The sequence below is a fragment of the Phyllobates terribilis genome, unplaced genomic scaffold, assembly GCF_046119375.1.
Source record: "Phyllobates terribilis strain yellow unplaced genomic scaffold, ASM4611937v1 Scaffold_11__3_contigs__length_659146591, whole genome shotgun sequence".
NCBI lineage: Eukaryota > Metazoa > Chordata > Amphibia > Anura > Dendrobatidae > Phyllobates > Phyllobates terribilis.
This window is the reverse complement of record NW_027362771.1, coordinates 190183743-190206403: the sequence shown is the minus strand read 5'-3', so window position 1 is coordinate 190206403 and position 22661 is coordinate 190183743. Positions and strand designations below refer to the sequence as shown.

Sequence of the window (22661 nt, the reverse complement as noted above, 5' to 3'; positions counted from 1 at the left end):
CTTTAGTAGCCATTTAAACCCATTTGCGTCAAATTCTGTGCATGTTATCAGGTCAAAATCACCAGGGTATGTGAACTTTTGATCAGGGTCATTTGGATGTTTTTGGTTGTCATTAAGATTTAAAAGGCGTCTGAGGTGTCCACGGTTCAGTAAGGTTTTTAATATTAGACAGTGTAGGACCGTTCCGAATAGGGTCACTTTCCCGTTTGTAGGATGGCTTTTATGCTATTTTTTATCAAAAACAGTGTTACTAAGTAACATGGCCAATGTGAACATGGTTTTTATACTGCATGTATACCAACTCAAACCCCAGCTCAATGTGTGTGCTTTTTTTTACCCTTGTAAAAATGTCAGGTTTTTGTCATGTAAAAAATCATACCAAGAAGAATAATTTCAGAACTGTTTCTACCATTAATGTCACCAATAGTCTGTACAAATCCAATGATAAAAAAAACTGAAATCATGTTGAGGGGAAAAATAAAATAATGCAGTTGCATTAAGTGAGAACACCTTCTTATAATTGGGGATGTGGTTGTGTTCAGAATTAACCATTCACAATTAGGATAGGTTCACACTGCAGTATTTTTGTCAGTATTTCACATCAGTATTTGTAAGCCAAAACCAGGAGTGGGTGATAAATGCAGAAGTGGTGACGTGTTTCTGTTATACTTTTCCTCTTATTGTTCCTCTCCTAGTTTTGGCTTACAAATACTGATGTGAAATACTGACCAAAATACTGCCGTGTGAACATGGCCTTAGGATATGGTCACATGACCATTTTCTCCACTTCCGAGAAAAACGGTCCAATTATTCTGAGCAAACTTTGATCAGAATGGCATTAGTTTTTTTCAGATGTTGAGAGAAAAAAGTTTTTCACTTTCTCCATTCTGTCAGTCCGTGAAAATCGGACCACAGTCAGATTTTTTTCACAGACCCAAAAACTTTCATTGGCGATTTTGATACTACATGTGGATCACAATCGGACACAGCCCCATAAAATATGGGTGGTAAAATTTTCACGGATAGGTAAAAGTGCTATCCGTGAAAACCACAGATAGTAGTCGGACAAAAAAAATCGGTTGTGTGCACGAGCCCTTAGGCTACATTCCCACAATGAGTTTTTGATGCTGTGTATTTTCAGAAAAATGCTAGTAACCTATTTTATACTTAATGGGTGCAGAAAATCAGCAACATAAAAAACTCACCAAAAGGTCATGAGAACCTAGCCTTAAATTCATGTTAGATAGTAGCCAGTACATAGCTGTCATCATTTAAAGTGTTTCTGATTAACTTCATGTAAACATTTTTGTTCTAGTAAGATTTTCCTAAAATTTTCTTAGTTGCATTTTACAGCAAAAGCCATGGTCCATAAATAGCTTATAACACAGCAAAGGGATTTCGTTGTTGAGTATTATGTGAGGAGAAGGGTACAAAATGATGACCATTTTTACAGTTTTCTTACAGTGTTCTAATGCCAGGCATTAGATTTACCACACAAGAAGTGGCTTAAATATGGCACAACAGTGGCATCACCTAGAACTGGACGTCCTTTAAATATTGATGAAAAGACAAGAAGAAAATTGGTCTGGGAGGCAACCAAGAGGCCTCTAGCAACATCAAAAGAGCTAAAGAAATTTCTGGCAAGTACTTGTTGTGTACTGCTTGTGACAGTAATCTCCTGTATTTTTCATATATCTGGCTTGTGAGTAAGGTGGCAAGATGAAGCCTATTCTTCCAAAGAAAAACATCCAAGCCAGGCTATGTTTTGCCAAAACGTACATCAAGTCTGCCAAAAGCATGTGGGAAAATGTGTTATGGTCTGATGAGACCAAGGCTGATATCACGGGTGTGTCAGGTGTGACAGACAGTCGCTCTGGAACCGGCTGCAGAAGGGCGCTGTGTATGGCATTGCAGATGCCTTATTGATCCTCTCATCTCTTTAGTATTGTTATATCCTTCTTTCTTTAGGACCCAGCAGCTACCTCCACCTTCTGCTGCTGATTAATTACCAAGCAAGGGTGTGTCAAAGTTTCTCCAGAGAGTCGTCAGTGATAGTTCTATGTACCTCTTTGTTGGTTTGGAGCACTAGCAGTTGGCTAGTTTCTTCTCTGGTGCCCTTGGAGGACAGTTGGCTTTATCTCTCTGGTGTCTGCTCAAGCTAAGTGTATGCTCTTTGTTTGTCTACCTTGTTGTGTTTAGTTTGTAGAGGGGCTTGACTAGTGCTCACCCTGTCCCCTCCCTATATAGGGCCAAGCTCTAGGGACATTCAGGGCTTAGGTTCCTGCTCGGCGATAGGAGTGGAACCTAGGGACGGTAGGGTAGGCAGGGTGATAGATCTGCCTAGGGGCCTCCACTCCCCCTTTCCCTAGTGTTTGGGCTTCCTTCCCCTCTTCCCTTCGTGTTGCACTTAGTCTTTCTCTCACCTTGCGTGACAGCTGAACTTTTCGGCAAACCATACTCACAGAGAAGCATGGTGGAGGCAGCATTATACTTTGGGGTGGTTTTTCAGTAGCTGGAACTGGGGCTTTACTCAAGGTGGAGGGAATTATGAACATTGACAAATATCAGTCAATTTTGCAACAAAACCTTCAGGCCTCTGCTAAAAAGCTGAAGATGCAGTTCACCTTTCAGCACGAGAACGGTTCTCAGCATACCTCCAAATCAACCAAAGAATGGCTTCACCAGAAGATAAAAGCTTTGAAATGATCTAGCCAGAGCCCAGACCTGAATCCAATTGAAAATCTGGGGGATGACATGAAGAAGAGATGCCCTCACAATCTGACAGATTTGGAGTGCTAATGCAAGAAGGAGTGGGCATAGCAATTCTGACATTGTTTTTAAAAAATTATATATTTTTTGCATTGTTCACTGACCGAGAAAAACAATGAAATTGCTTAATAATATGGGTCGTTACGAACATGGTGATGCTGCTTCAGCCACATTCCAAGTAGAAATGAGTATAACCAGCGATGCCCACCTAGACACACCAGGTATATATACATCCAGACTAAAGGGAGGTAGTCACTGGGTCCTAAGCACAGACTCCTATCTAGGCAGCTGTCTACATTGCCAAACGTGGAAAGGGGAAAGAGGTGACCTCCTAATCTGGACTAGCATCATCCTGTCTCCCCTTAACAACCCTATACAGCCTCCAAAGCCGTTGCCGATCACGTGCCTCGCCCTACTATCCCTGGCGTAAGGCTATAGCTGGGGGTGGAAGGAAATGAGCACTAGTCAACCTCCGCTAGAACTCTAAAGACAACAGGGGAAGACAACACAGAGGAATAATAACTTAGCTTTAGAAGAACTCCAACAGGGCACATGGCCTCAAGACTCCAGAGAGGACGTGATGCTGCTTCAGCCACGTTCCAAGTAGAAATGAGTATAACCGGCGAAGTCCATCTAGACACACCAGGTATATATACACCAAGACTAAAGGGAGGTAGTCGCTGGGGCCTAAGCACAGCCTCCTATCTAGGCAGCTGTCTGATGACCTCCTGCAAACCACTGCAGGGCGACTGGCACCTCTGACACACCCATGACATTACCCCCCCCTCTACGAGTAGCCGCCGGACACTCAGGACCGGGTTCCTCAGGAAAAGTGGTGTGAAAAGAGCGAACCAATCTGGGAGCGTTCACCTCTGATGCTGAAACCCACATCCTCTCCTCCAGACCATAGCCTTTCCAGTGCACCAAGTATTGCAGAGAACGACGTTGGAGACGAGAATCTACTATCCTTGAAATCTCGAACTCCAAATTACCATCAACCATTTCTGGGGGCGGTAGTAGAGGTGAGGGCTCAAGAGGTTCTACGTACCTTTTGAGTAAGGACCTGTGGAACACATTGTGAGCCTTAAGGGCCCGAGGAAGTTCAAGACGAAATGCTGCTGGGCTAATGATGGCGGTAATTTTGTAGGGACCAATAAACCTAGGTCCCAGCTTCCAAGAAGGAACTTTCAATCTTATATTCTTGGTAGACAACCACACAAAGTCATTCACATTCAGGTCCGGACCTGGCAAGCGTTTTCTGTCAGCCATACGTTTATACCTGTCCCCCATGGTCTTCAAATTACACAGAACACCCTACCACACAGAGGAGAGCGACGAAGCAAACCGTTCCTCTTCAGCAACTCCTGAAGCTCCACCCCCACTGACAGTACCAAACTGTGGATGATAACCGTATGCACCGAAAAACGGTGACCTGTCAGTGGATTCTTGATGATTATTAATGGCAAATTGTGCCAGCGGTAAGTAGGATCGTCCTGATTTTCGGAGACGAAACACCTGAGGTATGTCTCCAAGTTCTGATTGACCCGCTCAGTCTGACCATTCGATTGAGGGTGGAAGGCAGAGGAAAAGGACAGCTGCACCCCCAGTTGAGAACAGAATGCCTTCGAGAACTTGGAAACAAACTGGGTCCCCCGATCAGACACCACATTGGAGGAAACCCCGTGAAGCTTCACAATCTCATTTATGAACACCTGAGCAAGTGTCTTAGCATTGGGAAGTGCAGGTAAAGTGACAAAGTAAACCATTTTACTGAACCTATCTACTACTACCAAAACCACCGTTTTGCCTACAGAAACCGGTAGGTCAGTAATAAAATCCATGGACAAGTGTGTCCATGGCCTGCTAGGGATAGGCAGCGGAAGAAGAATACCAGATGGACGGGTGTGTGAAACCTTAGAATGCGCGCAAATACTACAAGCAGCTACGTGTTCAATTACATCCCGATGCAACCCCGGCCACCAAAAACGACGAAAGGAGATCCGAGGTTGCCTTACCACCTGGATGCCCAGCAAGCAGAGATATGATGTTCCTTGATTACTTTACGGCGCAGATCAGGTGGTACAAATAACTTTCCTGAAGGACAGGAGGCAGGGGCGCCCCCCTGAGCCTCCAGCACCTCACCCTCCAGTTCAGGAAAAAGAGCCGAAATAACTAACCCTTTATGTAATATCGGGGCAGGGTTCTCATGGTCACCACCACCAGGGAAGCTCCGGGACAAAGCATCAGCATTGACATTTTTGACCCCTGGACGAAAAGTGACAACAAAATTGAACCTAGTAAAAATCAGGGACCATCTGGCTTGCCTAGGGTTGAGACGTTTAGCCGACTGGAGATATGACAGGTTCGTATGATCAGTAATAACAGTAATAGGATGGACAGCCCCCTCCAACCAGTGTTGCCATTCCTCGAACGCCAATTTGATCGCCAAAAGTTCCCTATTACCCACGTCATAATTTCTCTCAGCCGAAGACAATTTTTTAGAAAAGAAGGCGCATGAACACCATTTACCAGGGTACGAACCCTGAGACAACACAGCCCCAACCCCGACATCCGAAGCATCAACCTCCACAATAAAGGGTTGAGAAACATCGGGTTGACTGAGAATAGGTGCAGTGGCAAAATGCTTCTTTAAGGAAGAAGTCATGTCAGTAAGGGGTTTCACTACCACCGAGTAATTTTGGATGAATTTCTTGTAAAAATTAGTAAAGCCCAGAAAACGTTGTAGGGCCTTCAGGTTCTCAGGACATTCCCAGTCAAGGACTGCACGAATCTTCTCCGAATCCATCCGAAACCTGAAGATGACAACAAGTACCCCAAAAACTGCACCTCGTGAACAGCAAAAACACATTTTTCGAGTTTGGCATAAAGTTTGTTATCCCTTAATATCTGGAGCACCTGCTTAACATGCCCCCGATGGGTCTCAAAATCAGGTGAATAAACCAAAATATCGTCCAGATAGACCACCACAAACCTCCCCATCAAATAATGAAAAATATCATTTATGAAATGCTGGAATACCGCAGGTGCATTGGTCGAACCAAAAGGCATAACCAGACTCTCGAAATGACCTTCCGGGGTATTGAACGCTGTCTTCCATTCGTCCCTTTTTCTGATTCTAAACAGATTGTAGGCTCCCTTTAAATCCAACTTGGAGAATACCTTAGCTCCCACAACCTGGCTGAACAAATCAGGAATCAGAGGAAGAGGGTATGGATCACGGATGGTAATTTGATTTAATTTCCGGAAATTTAAACAGGGACGTAGACCGCCATCTTTGTTCTTCACAAAGAAGAACCCCGCGGCCACGGGCGAAGATGAGGGTCTGATATGTCCCTTCTCCAGACTTTCCGCAATGAAATCCTTCATGGCTTGTCTCTCAGGGCCAGAAAGATTATATAGTCTGGACTTTGGTAGTTTAGCTCCAGGGTTCAGCATAATAGGATAGTCATAAGCACGATGAGGAGGCAAATCCTGACACCCCTTTTCAGAAAAAACGTCCTCAAAACCAGACAGAAAAGCAGGCAGTATTCCCGTAGAGACAGCAGCAATAGAAACATTCAGACAGTTCTCATTGCAGTAATCTCCCCATTCAGTAATCTCCCCGGTTAGACAATCCACCAACGGATTATGTTTAACAAGCCAGGGGATACCTAAAACAATCGGAGTAGGGAGATTTTCCAAAACATAGCAAGGGATGAATTCACAATGAATTGACCCCACCCTCAGTTTTACATTATGTACCATCTGAGTAAATGCTTTCTGTGCAAGTGGCGCTGAGTCAATGGCAAAGATGGGAATAGGTTCAGCTAAAGCACAGCAAGCAAGATCATGAGTTTTCACAAACTAAGTATCAACCATGCTGATCCCGACTCCACTATCAACAAACACTGAATTTTTTTCGGTTTTGCTCTCTAGCACCACCTCTGATGTCAGACAAAACGGGAACTGCAGTTTGGCCACAAATGCACCCCTTGTTTATGCAACTCCAGACTACCAAGAGTTAAACGAGTCTCCTTTCGTTTAGAAATTGAAGGACAGGTCCCAACAAAGTGTCCCTTTTACTCACAAATAAAACATACGCCTCTTTTCTTGTGAATCTCCGGGGAGATGTATGATGTAGAGACACCCTGTAACGGGTCTGGGAGGCGGAACCTCTGAGCTACTATACAAGGGGGCAGTCCTTGTAAGGGAGCGGGTGGCGACCAGGGAAGACGGGCAGGAGGTCACGGCAAGTGACCGGGGCAGTCTCTGAATGAACGGGCAGATGGTCACGGCAAGTGACCGGGGCAGTCTCTGGATGAACGGGCAGATGGTCACGGCAAGTGACCGGGGCAGTCTCTGGATGAACGGGCAGATGGTCACGGCAAGTGACCGGGGCAGTCTCTGGATGAACGGGCAGATGGTCACGGCAAGTGACCGGGGCAGTCTCTAGGTAAAGGGTTGGTACGACCTGTGGCGGCTGATGATAGACGTGAGCTCCCAGGTGAGCAGGCGAGAGTCTCTGGATGAACGGGTGGTCACAGCATGTGACGGCGGAGCCTCCAGGAAGACCAACAGACAGGCGGCAGATGAGCGCTCCCAGGTGAGCGGGCAGAAGTCTCTGGACAGGAGGGTGGTCACAGCACGTGACGGCAGAGCCTCCAGGTAGGCTAGCAGACAGGCAGCAGATGAGCACTCCCAGGTGAGCGAGCAGGAGTCACTGGACAGGCAGGTGGTCACAGCACGTGACGGCGGAGCCTCCAGGTAGACTAGCAGGCAGGTAGCTGGTGTGTGCTCCCAGGTGAGCGGGCAAGCTGGTCCATAGACAGACTGACAGGAGATGGAAGGCAGACCGTCGGACCTCAGGCAAGCAGGCAGGTGGCTGATGTGCGCTCCCAGGTGAGCGGGCAGGCTGGTCCTTAGACAGACTGACAGGAGTAGTAAGGCAGACCGTCGGACCTCAGACTAGCAGGCAGGTAGCAGATAATCAGGCAGGAATCTGGCAGGTAACTGGCAGGTAACTGGCAACGGGACCTGAGGGCTGAAGCAGAGTAGTGAACAGTGCAACAACATTGCTCGGGCACCTCCATTTTGGAGGAGGTGCCTTAAATATGGTGAAGTCCTCCGGCCATTGGCCGGGGACTCCTTAGGACGGCGCGCGCGGCCCCTTTAAGAGGGAGGGAGAGCGCGCGCGCGCGCCCTAAGCACAGTGGACGGGAAGGAGCGCGCGCTGCCAGCAGAGCGGGAGGAGGACGCCGGGCACGGAGCAGGGAGGTGAGGGGAACAGCGTCCCTGCCTAGCAGAGGGCAGGGACGCCGGCGCTACACACCCCCCAACTGCATAGGTTCCTCCACCTCCCCCAATACTGGTTCACCCCGAGACCGCTCCCTTGGCAAAGGTACACAACCCCGACAAGAAGGCTCCGGAGAAGAAGGTTGCACCCGTCTATCCTGAAGGCGCCTATCCAGACGTATGGCCAAGGCATCTTTCAACCTTTCAGTAAGCCTCTCACAAAATTGACTTTTAAGGGCTGAGTCATTCCACTTGCAATCCGTTGCCCATCTATGGAATTCCGAACTGTACGTTTCCACTGACTGAATCCCCTGCTGAAGGCGACGTAGCCTAGACTCAGTCAAGGCGACTCAGTCAGGGTCATCATAGATGAGGGCAAGAGCTCCAAAAATAAAACCTCCACAGACTGGAGACAAACTGAGTCCTGAGTAACGAAAACGCCCATAACTGAGGATCGCCCTGCAATAGAGAGATCACAATACCAACCCGTTGCTCCTCATTACCGGAGGAGTAGGGACGAAGTTTGAAGTACAATTTGCATGCCTCCTTAAACACAAAAAACTTGTCACTACCTTCTGAAAACCTGTCTGGGAGGGCAACCTTGGGTTCAGACTGGACAGGTCTACAAGCAGAAACCCCTACATTGGCGGCCTGTAACCGGTGATACTGCTGCTGAACCTCACATTGGAGGTCATTCACCTCCAGAGACAGACAGCGGAACTGTCGCTCATTCCATCAGCGTCACTGAAGCCAGGTGTGCGCTTCCCCACTTCAGAGACGCACTGAGCATGACCAGAAGCCATCTTCTGAACTTTCAGTCATGCTCAGTGCTTCTCTGAAGTGGGGAAGCGCACACCTGGCTTCAGTGACGCTGATGGAATGAGCGGCATGCCTGCGCACATTTGCATTAGCTGATGATGATGCCGCTTGTGCAAATTATGTTATCACACCCACAGGGGCGTTATAACATGTAAGAGGGCCGACTAGTCTGGGGAACTAATGCCCCATCAACTAGTCAAAGCCCTCATTAGCATAGGGAAAGCGGAGGTTCTAAATGCCTTCTTAAAGCATTTATTGAACTGAATTCTGTTACACAGGGCTGGTTAGGCAGGGGGTTTTATCACCTATGGTTGACTGCTGAGTCGGAGGGCATGGGGGACCTGACAGGTTCCCTTTAAGCATTTTTCCTCCGCTTCAAGTTTTGAAAAACACAACCAGGCACTGTCCAATCGAATGGCTGAAAAATTGAAAAAAATGCTTCAGAAAAAAAAAGGATTAAAAACTCCTCCAACACTCCCCAAAGAAGCAGCGTGTCCTGAAGCGGTGTACGCTAGAAGGGTGTGCACATCTCATCCAGGTAGGTACGACCGTAACCCGCCCGACAGAGAGCTAAAAAGAATAAAGCCAGGGAATTTACTGCTGTGCACACTGTCAGGCTTTTGAGCTTCTTTAAATCGCTTGAGGCTTTGAAAACTGTGAAGCAGTTAAGGGCACGTTCACACTATCAGTATTCAGTCAGTATTTTACATCAGTATTTGTAAGCCAAAACCAGGAGTGGAACAGTCAGAGTAAAAGTACACTGCTCAAAAAAATAAGGGAACACTTAAACAACAAAATATAACTGCAAGTAAATCAAACTTCTGTGAAATCAAACTACCCACTTAGGAAGCAACACTGATTGACAATCAATTTCACATGCTGTTGTGCAAATGGAATAGACAATAGATGGAAATTATTGGCAATTATCAAGACACCCTCAATAAAGGAGTGGTTCTGCAGGTGGGGACCACAGACCACATCTCAGTACCAATGCTTTCTGGCTGATGTTTTGGTCACTTTTGAATGTTGGTTGTGTTTTCACACTCGTGGTAGCATGAGACGGACTCTACAACCCACAGAAGTTGCTCAGATAGTGCAGCTCATCCAGGATGGCACATCAATGCGAGCTGTGGCAAGAAGGTTTGCTGTGTCTGTCAGCATAGTGTCCAGAGGCTGGAGGCGCTACCAGAAGACAGGCCAGTACACCAGGAGACGTGGAGGGGGCCGTAGGAGGGCAACAACCCAGCAGCAGGACCGCTACCTCCGCTTTTGTGCAAGGAGGAACAGGAGGAGCACTGCCAGAGCCCTGCAAAATGACCTCCAGCAAGCCACAAATGTGCATGTGTCTGCACAAACGGTTAGAAACCGACTCCATGAGGGTGGTATGAGGGCCCGACGTCCACAGATGGGGGGTTGTGCTCACAGCCCAACACCGTGCAGGGTGCTTTGCATTTGCCACAGAACACCAGGATTGGCAAAGTCGCCACTGGCGCCCTGTGCTCTTCACAGATGAAAGCAGGTTCACACTGAGCACGTGGCAGAGTCTGGAGACGCCGTGGAGAGCGATCTGCTGCCTGCAACATCCTTCAGCATGACCGGTTTGGCAGTGGGTCAGTAGTGGTGTGGGGTGGCATTTCTTTGGAGGGCCTCACAGCCCTCCATGTGCTCGCCAGAGGTAGCCTGACTGCCATTATGTACCGAGATGAGATCCTCAGACCCCTTGTGAGACCATATGCTGGTGCGGGTGGCCCTGGGTTCCTCCTAATGCAGGACAATGCCAGACCTCATGTGGCTGGAGTGTGTCAGCAGTTCCTGCAAGATGAAGGCATTGAAGCTATGGACTGGCCCGCCCATTCCCCCGACCTGAATCCGATTGAGCACATCTGGGACATCATGTCTCGCTCCATCCACCAACGTCACGTTGCACCACAGGCTGTCCAGAAGTTGGCTGATGCTTTAGTCCAGGTCTGGGAGGAGATCCCACAGGAGACCATCCGCAACCTCATCAGGATCATGCCCAGGCGTTGTAGAGAGGTCATACAGGCACGTTGAGGTCACACACAATACTGAGCCTCATTTTGACTTGTTTTAAGGACATTACATCAAAGTTGGATCAGCCTGTAGTGTGTTTTTCCACTTTAATTTTAGGGGTGATTCCAAATCCAGGCCTCCATTGGTTAATAAATTTGATTTCCATTGATGATTTTTGTGTGATTTTGTTGTCAGCACATTCAACTTTGTACAGAACAAAGTATTCAATGAGGATATTTCATTCATTCAGATCTAGGATGTGTTATTTCAGTGTTCCCTTTATTTTTTTGAGCAGTGTATACTAGAAACACGTCACCACTTCTGTATTTTTCATCCACTCCTGGATTTGGCTTACAGATACAGATGTAAAATACTGACCAAATACTGAACGTGTGCACATGGCCTTAGTGACCGGTCCATTCTTTTGGCGTCTTCTGCTTGTAAGCTGCTCTGCATTTTATGCTTATTGTAAAAAAAAAAAAAAAAAAGCCTAAAAAAAATGACAGATTATTCTTCCATAGCAGCAGTATGGCGGTTTACAAAGAAATGCTTACAAAAAAATCTTATAAAAAATCACCACAAAAAGTGTGTGAGAAAGAGGCCTCAGCAATGATGTCAGCAGTGGGTCACGCAGCCCATCTGTCGCACGCGTCTCCTGCACAGGTCGCACTGAGAGCTTTCCTAGCCGCCGCTTGTGTGGTAACCAGTGGCGGGGGCGGAGGCCTTGCTGCTGGGATTGGCTGCACTGTGGGCCGCACACACAGGCAGCTCCGCCGCTCACACAATAAAATATGGCTGAAGCTGGGACAGGCTTCCTGGAGCAGCTGAAGTCGTGCGTGCTGTGGTCGTGGACCTATCTGTGGACCGTGTGGTTCTTCTTCATGCTCTTCCTCGTCTACATCCTGAGGGTCCCCCTGAAGATCAATGACAATCTGAGCACAGGTAGGAGGAGGGGGCACTGCCACGTTCTCTGCACGGGGGAGGGCAGGAGCGGAGACTTTCCTGGTGAAGTCCCTGGCACAGCGGGCGGTGAGCACAGACTGCCTGCCCGCAGCACCGGGCAGCGCGGACACTTCTCACCGATATTCTGTTGTTTTCTTATGGACTTTTCAATGGATGGCTGCGAGGAGCCTGCTGGGTCCTAGCGCCCGGGAAACTTGTGCGAGTTCCCTCACTAGCACTACGTGTGCGGTATATCTGCGGTGCCGTGACGTCACGGGCGTGTAATCTGCTGTCACTCGTGGAAGCTCTCATGATGGACACAAGTGATTTTCTGCTTCATTTTCTTCTCTCCTCCTCCATAGCAGATGTTCTAGTAGTAACAGATGGCCCAGTCCTGCTCATTTACCAAGGTATGCCCAGGGATAGGACCCTGTACCGGGGGTCACCTTCAGGGTCGGAGCTGGGCTAGGAATCTCCTCCTTTTATTTTAAGATTCCAATGAAAATGTTGTAGGTGTGATAAACCTGGCAGAGAGCTAATCCCCCCCCCCCCCAACTGTGTGATGCGTGCCCACCCGAGGAACCAGCGGCCCGACCACCTGCCCAGTGACTGATACCTTTGTTTTTCGACTTGTTGATCCTATATGGAAGTTTTTATTCTTGGCCATCAAATATGTCAACTGGCTACTAAAGTGCTGTATATGGTAGAGTATTTTGTCCAGATAAGCGTCTTATCTCATATTATGTTCTGTAATAAAGGGCCTACTAGTGCGCGGCTTTGGGTGAGTGGTACATGCCGCCAATCTCAGGGGTGTGGGGGAGGCTTGTCTTCCACACTTCCGTTGGGGGTGCTGGGGGGGGAGGGGAGGCTTGTCTTCCACACTTCTGTTGGGGGTGCTGGGGGGGGGAGGGGAGGCTTGTCTTCCACACTTCCGTTGGGGGTGCTGGGGGGGGAGGGGAGGCTTGTCTTCCACACTTCTGTTGGGGGTGCTGGGGGGGGGAGGGGAGGCTTGTCTTCCACACTTCCGTTGGGGGTGCTGGGGGGGGGGAGGGGAGGCTTGTCTTCCACACTTCCGTTGGGGGTGCTGGGGGGGGGGAGGGGAGGCTTGTCTTCCACACTTCCGTTGGGGGTGCTGGGGGGGGAGGGGAGGCTTGTCTTCCACACTTCCGTTGGGGGTGCTGGGGGGGGAGGGGAGGCTTGTCTTCCACACTTCCGTTGGGGGTGCTGGGGGGGGGGGGGAGGCTTGTCTTCCACACTTCCGTTGGGGGGGGAAGGGGAGGCTTGTCTTCCACACTTCCGTTGGGGGGGGAAGGGGAGGCTTGTCTTCCACACTTCCGTTGGGGGGGGAGGGGAGGCTTGTCTTCCACACTTCCGTTGGGGGGGGAGGGGAGGCTTGTCTTCCACACTTCCGTTGGGGGGGGAGGGGAGGCTTGTCTTCCACACTTCCGTTGGGGGGGGAGGGGAGGCTTGTCTTCCACATCTAATTGGAAGATAATTTTTATAGTACATTTTCTCTGATTTGAACCTCCAAAGAACCCACACAGACAGATTCACATGGTTTCAATTGGCCAGCCAGGCTCTATACTTGTCTTCCCATTGAGTGTAACAGTGCCGCACATGCTCGACCACCACTTCATTCAAAATCTCACTGTGGTCGTGAATTATGAGGGACCACCAGTCTAGTGATTGGTGGGGCCCCTACATTCAGACATTAATCACCTGTTGTGTGGATAGATGAAGTATGATTAAATGGTCAAGTTCTCACTGCCTGCTTTCCTTGGAGTATGTTCACATTTCCTGAATTTCAGAACTTCAGCATTATTGAAAACCTGCAGTACGTCAATTCTTCCAGCTTTTTTCAGCATTTTGTTTCACCCATAGAAAGCATTGAGCATGCATTAAAACCCACAGCAAACTGGTTTTGCTGCATTTATGGTGAATAAAACTAACTTTATTAAACATGTACTGAGGACAAAACGCACGTAATCTGCAAAAAAAAATTAAGCTGAAGAAAAAGCTGCGTGTGAACATAGTCTTAAGCCTGACTGTATTCAGTGAAGATGTCCTTGTATCTGAAGAGTGTGTGTTTTGGATTTCGTAACGTCAGTATCTTAGCAGGTGCCTAATGGCTTAATTGGCTGTATGGTTTCAGCATGGAGGCACCATAAGTATACCCATGCATGTAGCCTTCTGACCTGCACATACGTGGTTTGCGCAGTTCCCCATGGTTCTGCATAGCAGGTTTTGGATGCACACTGAAACCTTGTATAGAACAAACCACACCACAGATACGCTGCAATTCCCTGCTAGCCTTTGCACCCACACTGCCCAACCTGCTATGTGTAGGCTCCCTTAATTTCCAGATGGGTCAGGGTGGTATTCACAGGGTGCAAAGGTCTTAAAGAGTAACTGTCATTTTAATGTTTTTCATTAACCAATGGCAGAAGTGGAAATAAGAAGCTTTGTAATATCTCTGATAAATCCGCTTTTTTTTTTTTCTCTATCAAGAGTGATCATTCATTCATTCTCAATAATATTCAGTGAAGCCAGAATTTTACCTTACTGAGATAGATGGCCATAGTGGCGTACTGCCAATGGCGGCAGGCCACGCCACTGCTATGGGGCCCTTGACCAGAGGGGGGCCCTTGAGCCGGGAGGGCCCGAAGCAGCTTGGGAACGAGGAGGATAGGTGAGTAGGAGGTTGCGGTGGTGGAGGAGTGGGGCACGGCTGCTACAGCTACCACGTGTGCCCGCTGCTAAAGGCAAATGAATATTCCCTCTTCTCCACTCCCATGGGCGTGGAGAAGAGGGAATATTCATTCTCTTTAATAGCGGGCACAGAGGAGCGCTGAGCCGCAGATCCTGCTGACAGTGCTCTCTTTTAAAGAGAATGCATATTCACGCTTCTCCACGCCCATAGTCCTGGCCTGGAGAGGAGTGAATATGCCGGCGGCTCACAGCAGTGTCTTGAGAGCGCACGCTGCTCAGATGCCGACATGAGCTGCTGGCAAACAGGACCCAGCACTGGAGCAGAGGTGAGGAAGGAAGGTGAGTATAAGTGTTTATTTTTTTTATGTGTGCAGTGATTGGGGCTTTGAGGGGGCCACACATACCAGGATTGGGGAAATTTACCAGTAGCTGCTGCATTTCCCACCCTAGGCTTACACTCGAGTCAATACCTTTTCCCAGTTTTTTTGTGTTCAAATTAGGAGCCTCTGTTTATACTCGGGTCGGCTTATTTAAAGTATACGGTATTTTAAAATCAGTGAGTACGTCGTGCCCATAATACTGCAGGACTGTGGGGTGCATTATACTATATGGGGGCTGCATTTTACCCTATGGGGTGTGTAATATACTGTATGGAGGACTATGGGGAGTGCATTATATTCTATGGAGGACCATGGGAAGTTCATTATACTATATGGAGGATTATGGGGGGGCGCATTATACTATATGGAGAATTATCGGTGGTGTATTATACTATATGGAAGGCTGTGGGGCCATTATAATATTTTGAGGGCTATGTGGGGGGCCATTATACTGTATGGAAGCAATTATACAGTGTGAAGGTTTGTGTGGGGTCCATTATACTGTTTGGAGGGCTGTGTGGGGGCCATTGTACTGTTTGGAGGGCTAGTGCTGGCCATTATACTGCATATAGGCACATTATAATGTATGGAGGGCTGTGTGGGGGTCAGAGTTGGGGGATTATACTGTTAGGGTCACCATACTTTGCCCTGGGAGTTGAGGTGGGGTACAGTAGGGTCATTATACTGTGCATATGGAGGAATTCACCATGGGGGTATCGTACTGTGTTTGGGGGGGCACTTTTGTTGGCATCATACTTTATGGGGCAATGAAAGAGGAATCTAGGACTTCAGCAGGAGGAAAATTACTATGTAAAGGCTGTAAAGTTGTGAGATCTGCTCTTCTGTGACCCGACAAATAGTTATTATTTTGTGGGGGGTGGGGCTATTAGAGCCTTCTGCTATGGGGCCCCATGATTTCTATGTACGCCCCTGGATGGCCGTTACTACTGATGAGATTGTGTATAGATAGGAGCCCTCCCTTCTACATAGGAGATAAGTTACTATCTATCTTCACTGAATACAGATTTTATCTATGAATTGAGAATGAAAGATCCATTCTGGAAGAGAGCGAACCAGATTTCTCTGATTAAGACATATTACAAAGTTGCTTATTTTCATGTGAATTTTTATTTCAAAATTCAATAATAAAGACGACTGTTCCGCTTTAAAACGTGTGCGCTCTGTGCCCTGCATAGCCAAAGAAGCCTGTCCTAGATGATCAAACTTAAAATGGTTTTCCCCTTAGACAGATTTCTGCAGTCGCTCTATATGACTGATGATTACTGAAAATATGTGTGCAAGGCGCAAACTGTCACGATTCCTCTTTATTCCCAGTGCGAATGTGCTGTCACGTGACCACAAGGATGCGATTTGCATAGCTGCGGTCACTTGCTGGCTAGATTCTCATCTACCTCTCTCAATAGAACATGGCTCCAATACAACATTGAGAGAAGCGCATGAGAATCTAGTCATCACTTGATCAGCCGAGTAGTATGAAGGAGCCAGGAAAACCACTTTTGAAGATGGCAAATCCTGGCAGCAGACTATTTGGCTCGAAAAAACTGCAACAAAAGCTGTGTCTGATTTTGGCCCAATACAAGTATCAGTTGTCTGAGGATCTCTTTCTTGCTCTGGAGTAATCGGCACCTCTGGTCAGATGACCCCTCCCGGGACTCCCTGTAATCAGCTTATCGGGGGACGCGTTTAACAAGGAGAGATTATCAAAAGCGGATAGAAGGTGAGATAAACTGTGAATAGGTGACCTATGGCTCGTCTTCAGTGCCACAATTTGGAGAGGTTGTCCTGGCCTCCAATATTCCTGACCTTTGCTTAATTGTTAGCTGTAGGTTACATCCAGACTTGGAGTTGCTGTGCGCCTGGTGATCTGTCATACATTGGGTATAGAAGATGTCTATGTAGTAATGATGGTACTAGAAAAGCATGCTGGATAAGTCTCACCATTAGGCAATGCATTTAGTATGCACTGTGGTTAAGGACATAAAATATAGCTGCAGATGCTAAATATAGCTGGCCCTGCTGGCGAACCTCTGAAGGCTACAGCTAGGCTGCAAAAATACAGCTCTTACACAGCCCTCAAGCAGGGAATTCTATGGCCGTATATGCCCCATGACCCTGATTGCATATAAGTTTTTTTTTTTTTTTTTTTTGTTTGATTTAAATATTTAAAAAATGATGTCCGATTGAAGCGGTGTATTCCCCAAGAAGCATCTCCCGTAGAGGACCTCCTTATATAGCATTAATGCATGCATGTAGCCTCCTCTCCAAATGGACTTGATCTTCAAACAAATAAAGTGACTGGTCCTTGTTCTCCAGATACAGATGCATCTCGCTATATTAGAATACCATCAAAAAGTTAATTTATTTCAGTTCTTCAATCCAAAAAGTGAAACACATATGTTATATAGAGTGATAAATTTCAAGTGTTTATTTCTATTAATGTTGATGATTATGGCTTACAGCCAAGGAAATTACAAGTCATTATCTCAATAAATTAGAATAATTAACAAAACACACCTGCAAAGGCTTCCTAAGCGTTTAAAAAGGTCCCCTAATCTGTTTCAGTAGGCTCCACAATCATGGGGAAGACTGCTGACTTGACAGATGTCCAGAAGGCAGTCATTGACACACTCCACAAGGTTCCAATTTTCATTTGGAAATCAAGGTCCCAGAGTCTGGAGGAAGAGTGGAGAGGCCACAGTCCAAGCTGCTTGAGGTCTAGTGTGAAGTTGCCACAGTCAGTGATGGTTTGGGGAGCCATGTCATCTGCTGGTGTAGGTCCACTGTGTTTTATCAAGACCAAAGTCAGCGCAGCCGTCTACCAGGAAGTTTTAGAGCACTTCATGCTTCCCTTTGTCGACAAGCTTTTTGGAGATGGAAATTTCATTGTCTAGCTGGACTTGGTACTAGTGATGAGAGAGTATGTTCTGTTAACCCTTTCGGAGAGCATGCTCGGGTGCTCGCCGAGTATCTTCAGCATGCTCGGGTGTTATGTTTGAGTCGGGCTGTGTGAATGATTTGTGTCCGTTTCACAGCTTTAATACATGTGAGGAATGCCTAAGAAACAGGCATTCCTCACATGTATTAAAGCTGTCAAACAATCACAAATTGCACACAGCCCGATTCAAACATAACACCCAAGCATGCTCGTAAATCTTGAATAACGAGCATGCTCGCTCATCACTACTTGGCACCTGTCCACACTGCCAAAAGTACCAATACCTGGTTTAAAAACAACAGTATCACTGTGCTTGATTGGCCAGCAAACTCGCCTGACCTTAACCCCATAGAGAATCTATGGGGTATTGTCAAGAGGAAGATGAGACACCAGACCCAACAATGCAGATGAGCTGAAGGCTGCTATCAAAGCAACCTGGGCTTCCATAACACCTCAGCAGTGCCACAGGCTGATCGCCTCCATGCCACGCCGCATTGATGCAGTAATTGATGCAAAAGGAGTCCTAACCAAGTATGAGTGCATTTACTGAACATACATTTCAGTAGGCCAACATCTTGGATTTAAAAAAAAAAAAAAACATTTTTCCAGCTGTTGTTATAAAGTATTCTAATTTACTGAGATAATGACTTTTGTGTTTTCATTGGCTGTAACCCATAATCCTCAACATTAACAGAAATAAACACTTGAAATAGATCACTCTGTAATGACTCTATATAATGAGTTTCACTTTTTGTATTGAAGAACTGAAATAAATTAACTCTTTGATATTCTAATTTAGTGAGACGCACCTGTAGATGTAGATTTCAGGAGAGGGACTTGTATCCTATTGATTTTAAATTAAAATGGCGATGGTTTCATTAGGGTACGTGCCCACTGCACTTTTTGACTGTAAAATCCCAGCAGAAAATAATCTGCAGTAAATTCTGGCGTGACCATTTTTTTTTGCAGAAATGCAGCGGTATCACACCTTTCCCCTTCATCCTTGAACAGTATAGCACAATTCCAATTTATGTTGCAGATTTTAGTGCCACATCTTGTCAATTTACACTGCGGACTTTCTCAGCAATACGAGCATGAGGCTTCTAAAAAAAACAAACCAAAAAAAACCATTCTCATTCTTGCCACTGCTAAAACTCAGTGGATTTTTGTAAGACAATCCACAGCAGAACTTAGTTTTCTGACAAACCCTATAAATATATCACAAGCTGTGGTATCTTTAAAAAAAGAGCGAATATTGCTTGCTCTTCATCAGGTAACTGTCTGCAGTGCTAATGTCATGTTGACAGCACTGCAGCCAGTCAGTGTGCTCAGAAGCTTTGCCTGTAAAGACTGCAGCTTATGAAGGAAAGTTTTCTGAAAGGATACAAATTCTTTGACACGTTATTCCCATCTCATCCAAGGTGAATGACTCAGTCCAGTCATTTATCACTGCTATTGAAGCGCCTGAACAATACTGTTTGGTATTAGCCCATTCTATTGGGTTACAGAGCCAAGGTAGCTTTATCATTCTCGGCTTCTACTGTGGCCACACCTCTAGTGGTTGGAGCCTGGATGTGGCTCAGTTTGCCTAGTAATTTGCTGATGGCTGTTAGCTTTTTGGGATGTTTTCTGAAGATATTATAAATTCCTGCATGCTTACATACAGTTGACCATCTCTGCATTTTACCAATTGCATGCATGACCAGCCATATCGCTGTTCCGCTGTCCCAATTCTTTTTAAATCACCCCCATAAACATACAGTTCCATAACCTCACAACCATTGTTACTACAGCAAAAAGAATACATTAAACCCATGTTCAAAATGTCTTCTGCAGCGGTCTGAACCGGAGCACACATGTTTTCTTGGTAACATGAATGCTAAATGCCTCAAGTATTTTTACAGTTTTCTCGTGCACGGTCTTCTGAGCCTTTTTGACAGTTTGTGGCTACATCTGGACTTCCTCCCATGGGTGACGTCTCCTCAAAAGGGAACAGACCATGATCTTAGCAGTCAAACCAATCTGATAAGTGTTGTCACTCTGCATGTTTTCTAGCAAATAATGATCTGAAACTAATAAGCTTTGTTCTTTAATACTGGACCAGATTTACTAGTGAAAGTAGAAAGCGTATTGATGAGATTTGCAATGAAACTTATTAAAATGTTGCCTGTCGGTCAAAAAATAAAATAAAAGCACACCTGTTATGCGTTGCTGGTAAAAGTTGCACAGATCAACAACTATATCCCATTGAAGGGCATGCTCACATATATATAATTTTTTATTTTTAAGACTTGAGAAGTTGCACATATTTGGTGCAAGTTAAAAATGCAAATGACGAATCAGGCCTATGCCTTCTGAGGCTACATGGACCGTTATTGGGGGTTGTCCATAATAATGGGGTTTATAATAGCCAGTCTGATGGCAACATGCCTAGATGGAATGAAGGACTTATTACTTAGTGTCAAGATGGAAAGCTGGAGAAGGATGTTATCAATACCATGGACGGCAAGAAGAACGATCAAATCAAGTCAGACATGGATACATCAGATGAAGAGAGCAATCACTGAAGAAGGACATCATGGTCGGAGGAATAGAAGGATCAAGGTGAAGAGGAAGACCAGAAACCCGTTTGTATCAAACCATTAAGATAACAGTCAAGACCCTGATGGACCGATCTAGGCTTGCACAAGATCGATCTTCCTACAGAGCGTTCATCGATCAAGTTGCCATGGCTCGAGATCGAGCTGAAGGCTGTTAATAATGATTAATAATAATCCCCAGTCTAGAAATTTACTGCCACGGCATACTCTATTTTGGGTTATAACCTTCTGTAGATTTAAAGGGTTTGTTGTTAATTTTGTAAATCATGCAGTTATCTTCTTCTCGCTGTTTCAATACAATTGTTTGTTTTCCATATTAATTAAATTTCTTTTTTTTTTAATCAGACAGCACTTGGACGTATAAAGACTCACAAATTTCATTCTCACGTCTGTGAAAATGATGGATTCGAGACTGAGATATGTGAAACTCAACATGTCCTATTCTAGTCCGTTGTCGCGGTTTAGAATAGGACATATTTGGTGGGCCTGTGCTGTCCGATTTTAAATAAATAAAAATTGGGCCGTACACCAACATTCACATAGCCAAAATCTTGTTTAGGAGTACTAACGGCGCATTCCTACAACTAACACAAAGAAGCAGTAAGTTATCAGCCCAGCATTCTCCTAACAACTCATTCTCACAAAACAGGTATGGCAAGAAACCATACCGCACTAAAACTGTTCTCGAGCACACCCGCCAGGCCCAACTGACAGTCTGTTTATGGAGGCAAATGTCTGGTGTCTGTGGAGATGAGGATTGGGCCAATGGCTGTTCCTTTTATTCTCTCTGGCAGTAGTTCGCCAGCAGAACCTTCTAGTATTTGGATTCTCCTTTCCCATTTGAAGAAAAACATGAACGTCTCGGCTGAGTGCTCAGGAATATGGGGTAATCCTAAAAATATGTGGATGACGGATATCTAAGGTGTTGAGCACGTTTATATTTCTGTTAAAAAAAAAAAAAGTTTGCCGTAGGGATGCTACAGGGAAAAGCTAGCAACCACTGTAGTTTTCTGATGAAAGACCTTTTTAAAATTGTAAAGTACCTATTATTTAAATCCAGTTTTTCGTTAAAGCGTTTTCACAAGTTGCCTTCAGGAGCACTCCGAGCCCTGCCTCCAGCCTTCCTGCTTTCTAGAAGGCAGTGTCCTGTTGATTGACACTCCTGCCCAGTAGCATTTTGTGAACGGCACACTATCCAATGGTGTAAACAGTCACTTTTGCCTCAAGTATTGGAGATGCTCAAGGGGAGTAAAGTTGGTTGAATCCAGCACTTGCAAGCTTTAAAGTAAAGGGCTTGTAAGCACTGCTTTTCTTGCCTTGGAAACCAGGCTAGATCAGAGCTGGGCAAATTTCAGCCCGCGGGCCACATCCGGGCCTCTTACGGTTAGTCCGGCCCATGGACTGAGGCAGTCGAAGGGCTGACCCAGTGGCCCACAGACAGCACCATGCCCTCGCCCACTGTCCTTCTGCTGCTGTCATCGATATCAGCATTCTAAGAATACACCGGTGGAGGACTGAGCTGCCATCTCCTCCTTCCACCATCTCCTCCTTCCACCAATCTAGGTATGCGACTGAGGCAGCAGACACAAAGTGATGTCAGTGCGCAGGAGACAGGAGCAGACCACCGGAGAAATGGGAGCGAGGGTGTGTGTGTGTGTGTGGTCCCCCCCCCCCCTCCTCCTCCATGTATGGGATGTTTATATGGGGCTGTGTGTGAGCTCATACTGTATATATGGGGATGTCTACATACTTCCGCTCAATATTAAGTGATACAATTGATATAAAATATAATTAATATATTAATATTGAGCAAAATTAATTTCTTTTCGTTCGGGCCCCCACAGCAATCATGGTCTCATGTGGCCTCTCGGGGAAAATTAATTGCCCACCCCTGGCTTGGATGATACACTGCTGTTACTAAAATTAAAAATCTCTCGGAGGATTTTTAATGAGGTATGTGGCAAACACTTTGCCATTGTACCAATTTCAGAAAATAAGTCAACCCCTTTAAACATAAAAGGAACCTGTCATGTACGGTAAAGCTATTAGCCAACAGGATTATTGCCGGCCAGGACAAGCAGGTAGTTAGAAAGTACCTGCTTGTAAGTTCTTAGCCCCACAGGAAAAGACTAACCAATGTCCCGGATAATCGCTTTAAGGCCA

The 22661-nt window shown here is 46.2% G+C and overlaps 1 protein-coding gene across 3 annotated transcripts in view; it reads left to right on the top strand.

Moving 5' to 3' along the window:
* Positions 1 to 11606: 11606 nt before the first annotated feature.
* Positions 11607 to 22661, top strand: part of ST7 (suppression of tumorigenicity 7) — a 124064-nt gene continuing 113009 nt past the window's right edge. For 2 of the 3 annotated variants that reach the window (XM_073651908.1, XM_073651907.1), the window contains exon 1: positions 11607 to 11853. In XM_073651908.1, coding sequence (XP_073508009.1) covers positions 11703 to 11853 — 151 coding nt within the window. In that variant the 5' untranslated portion in view covers positions 11607 to 11702. Of the gene's footprint in view, positions 11854 to 12151; positions 12264 to 22661 lie in introns of those variants that run through there. The other variant, XM_073651909.1, reaches the window with a different exon arrangement.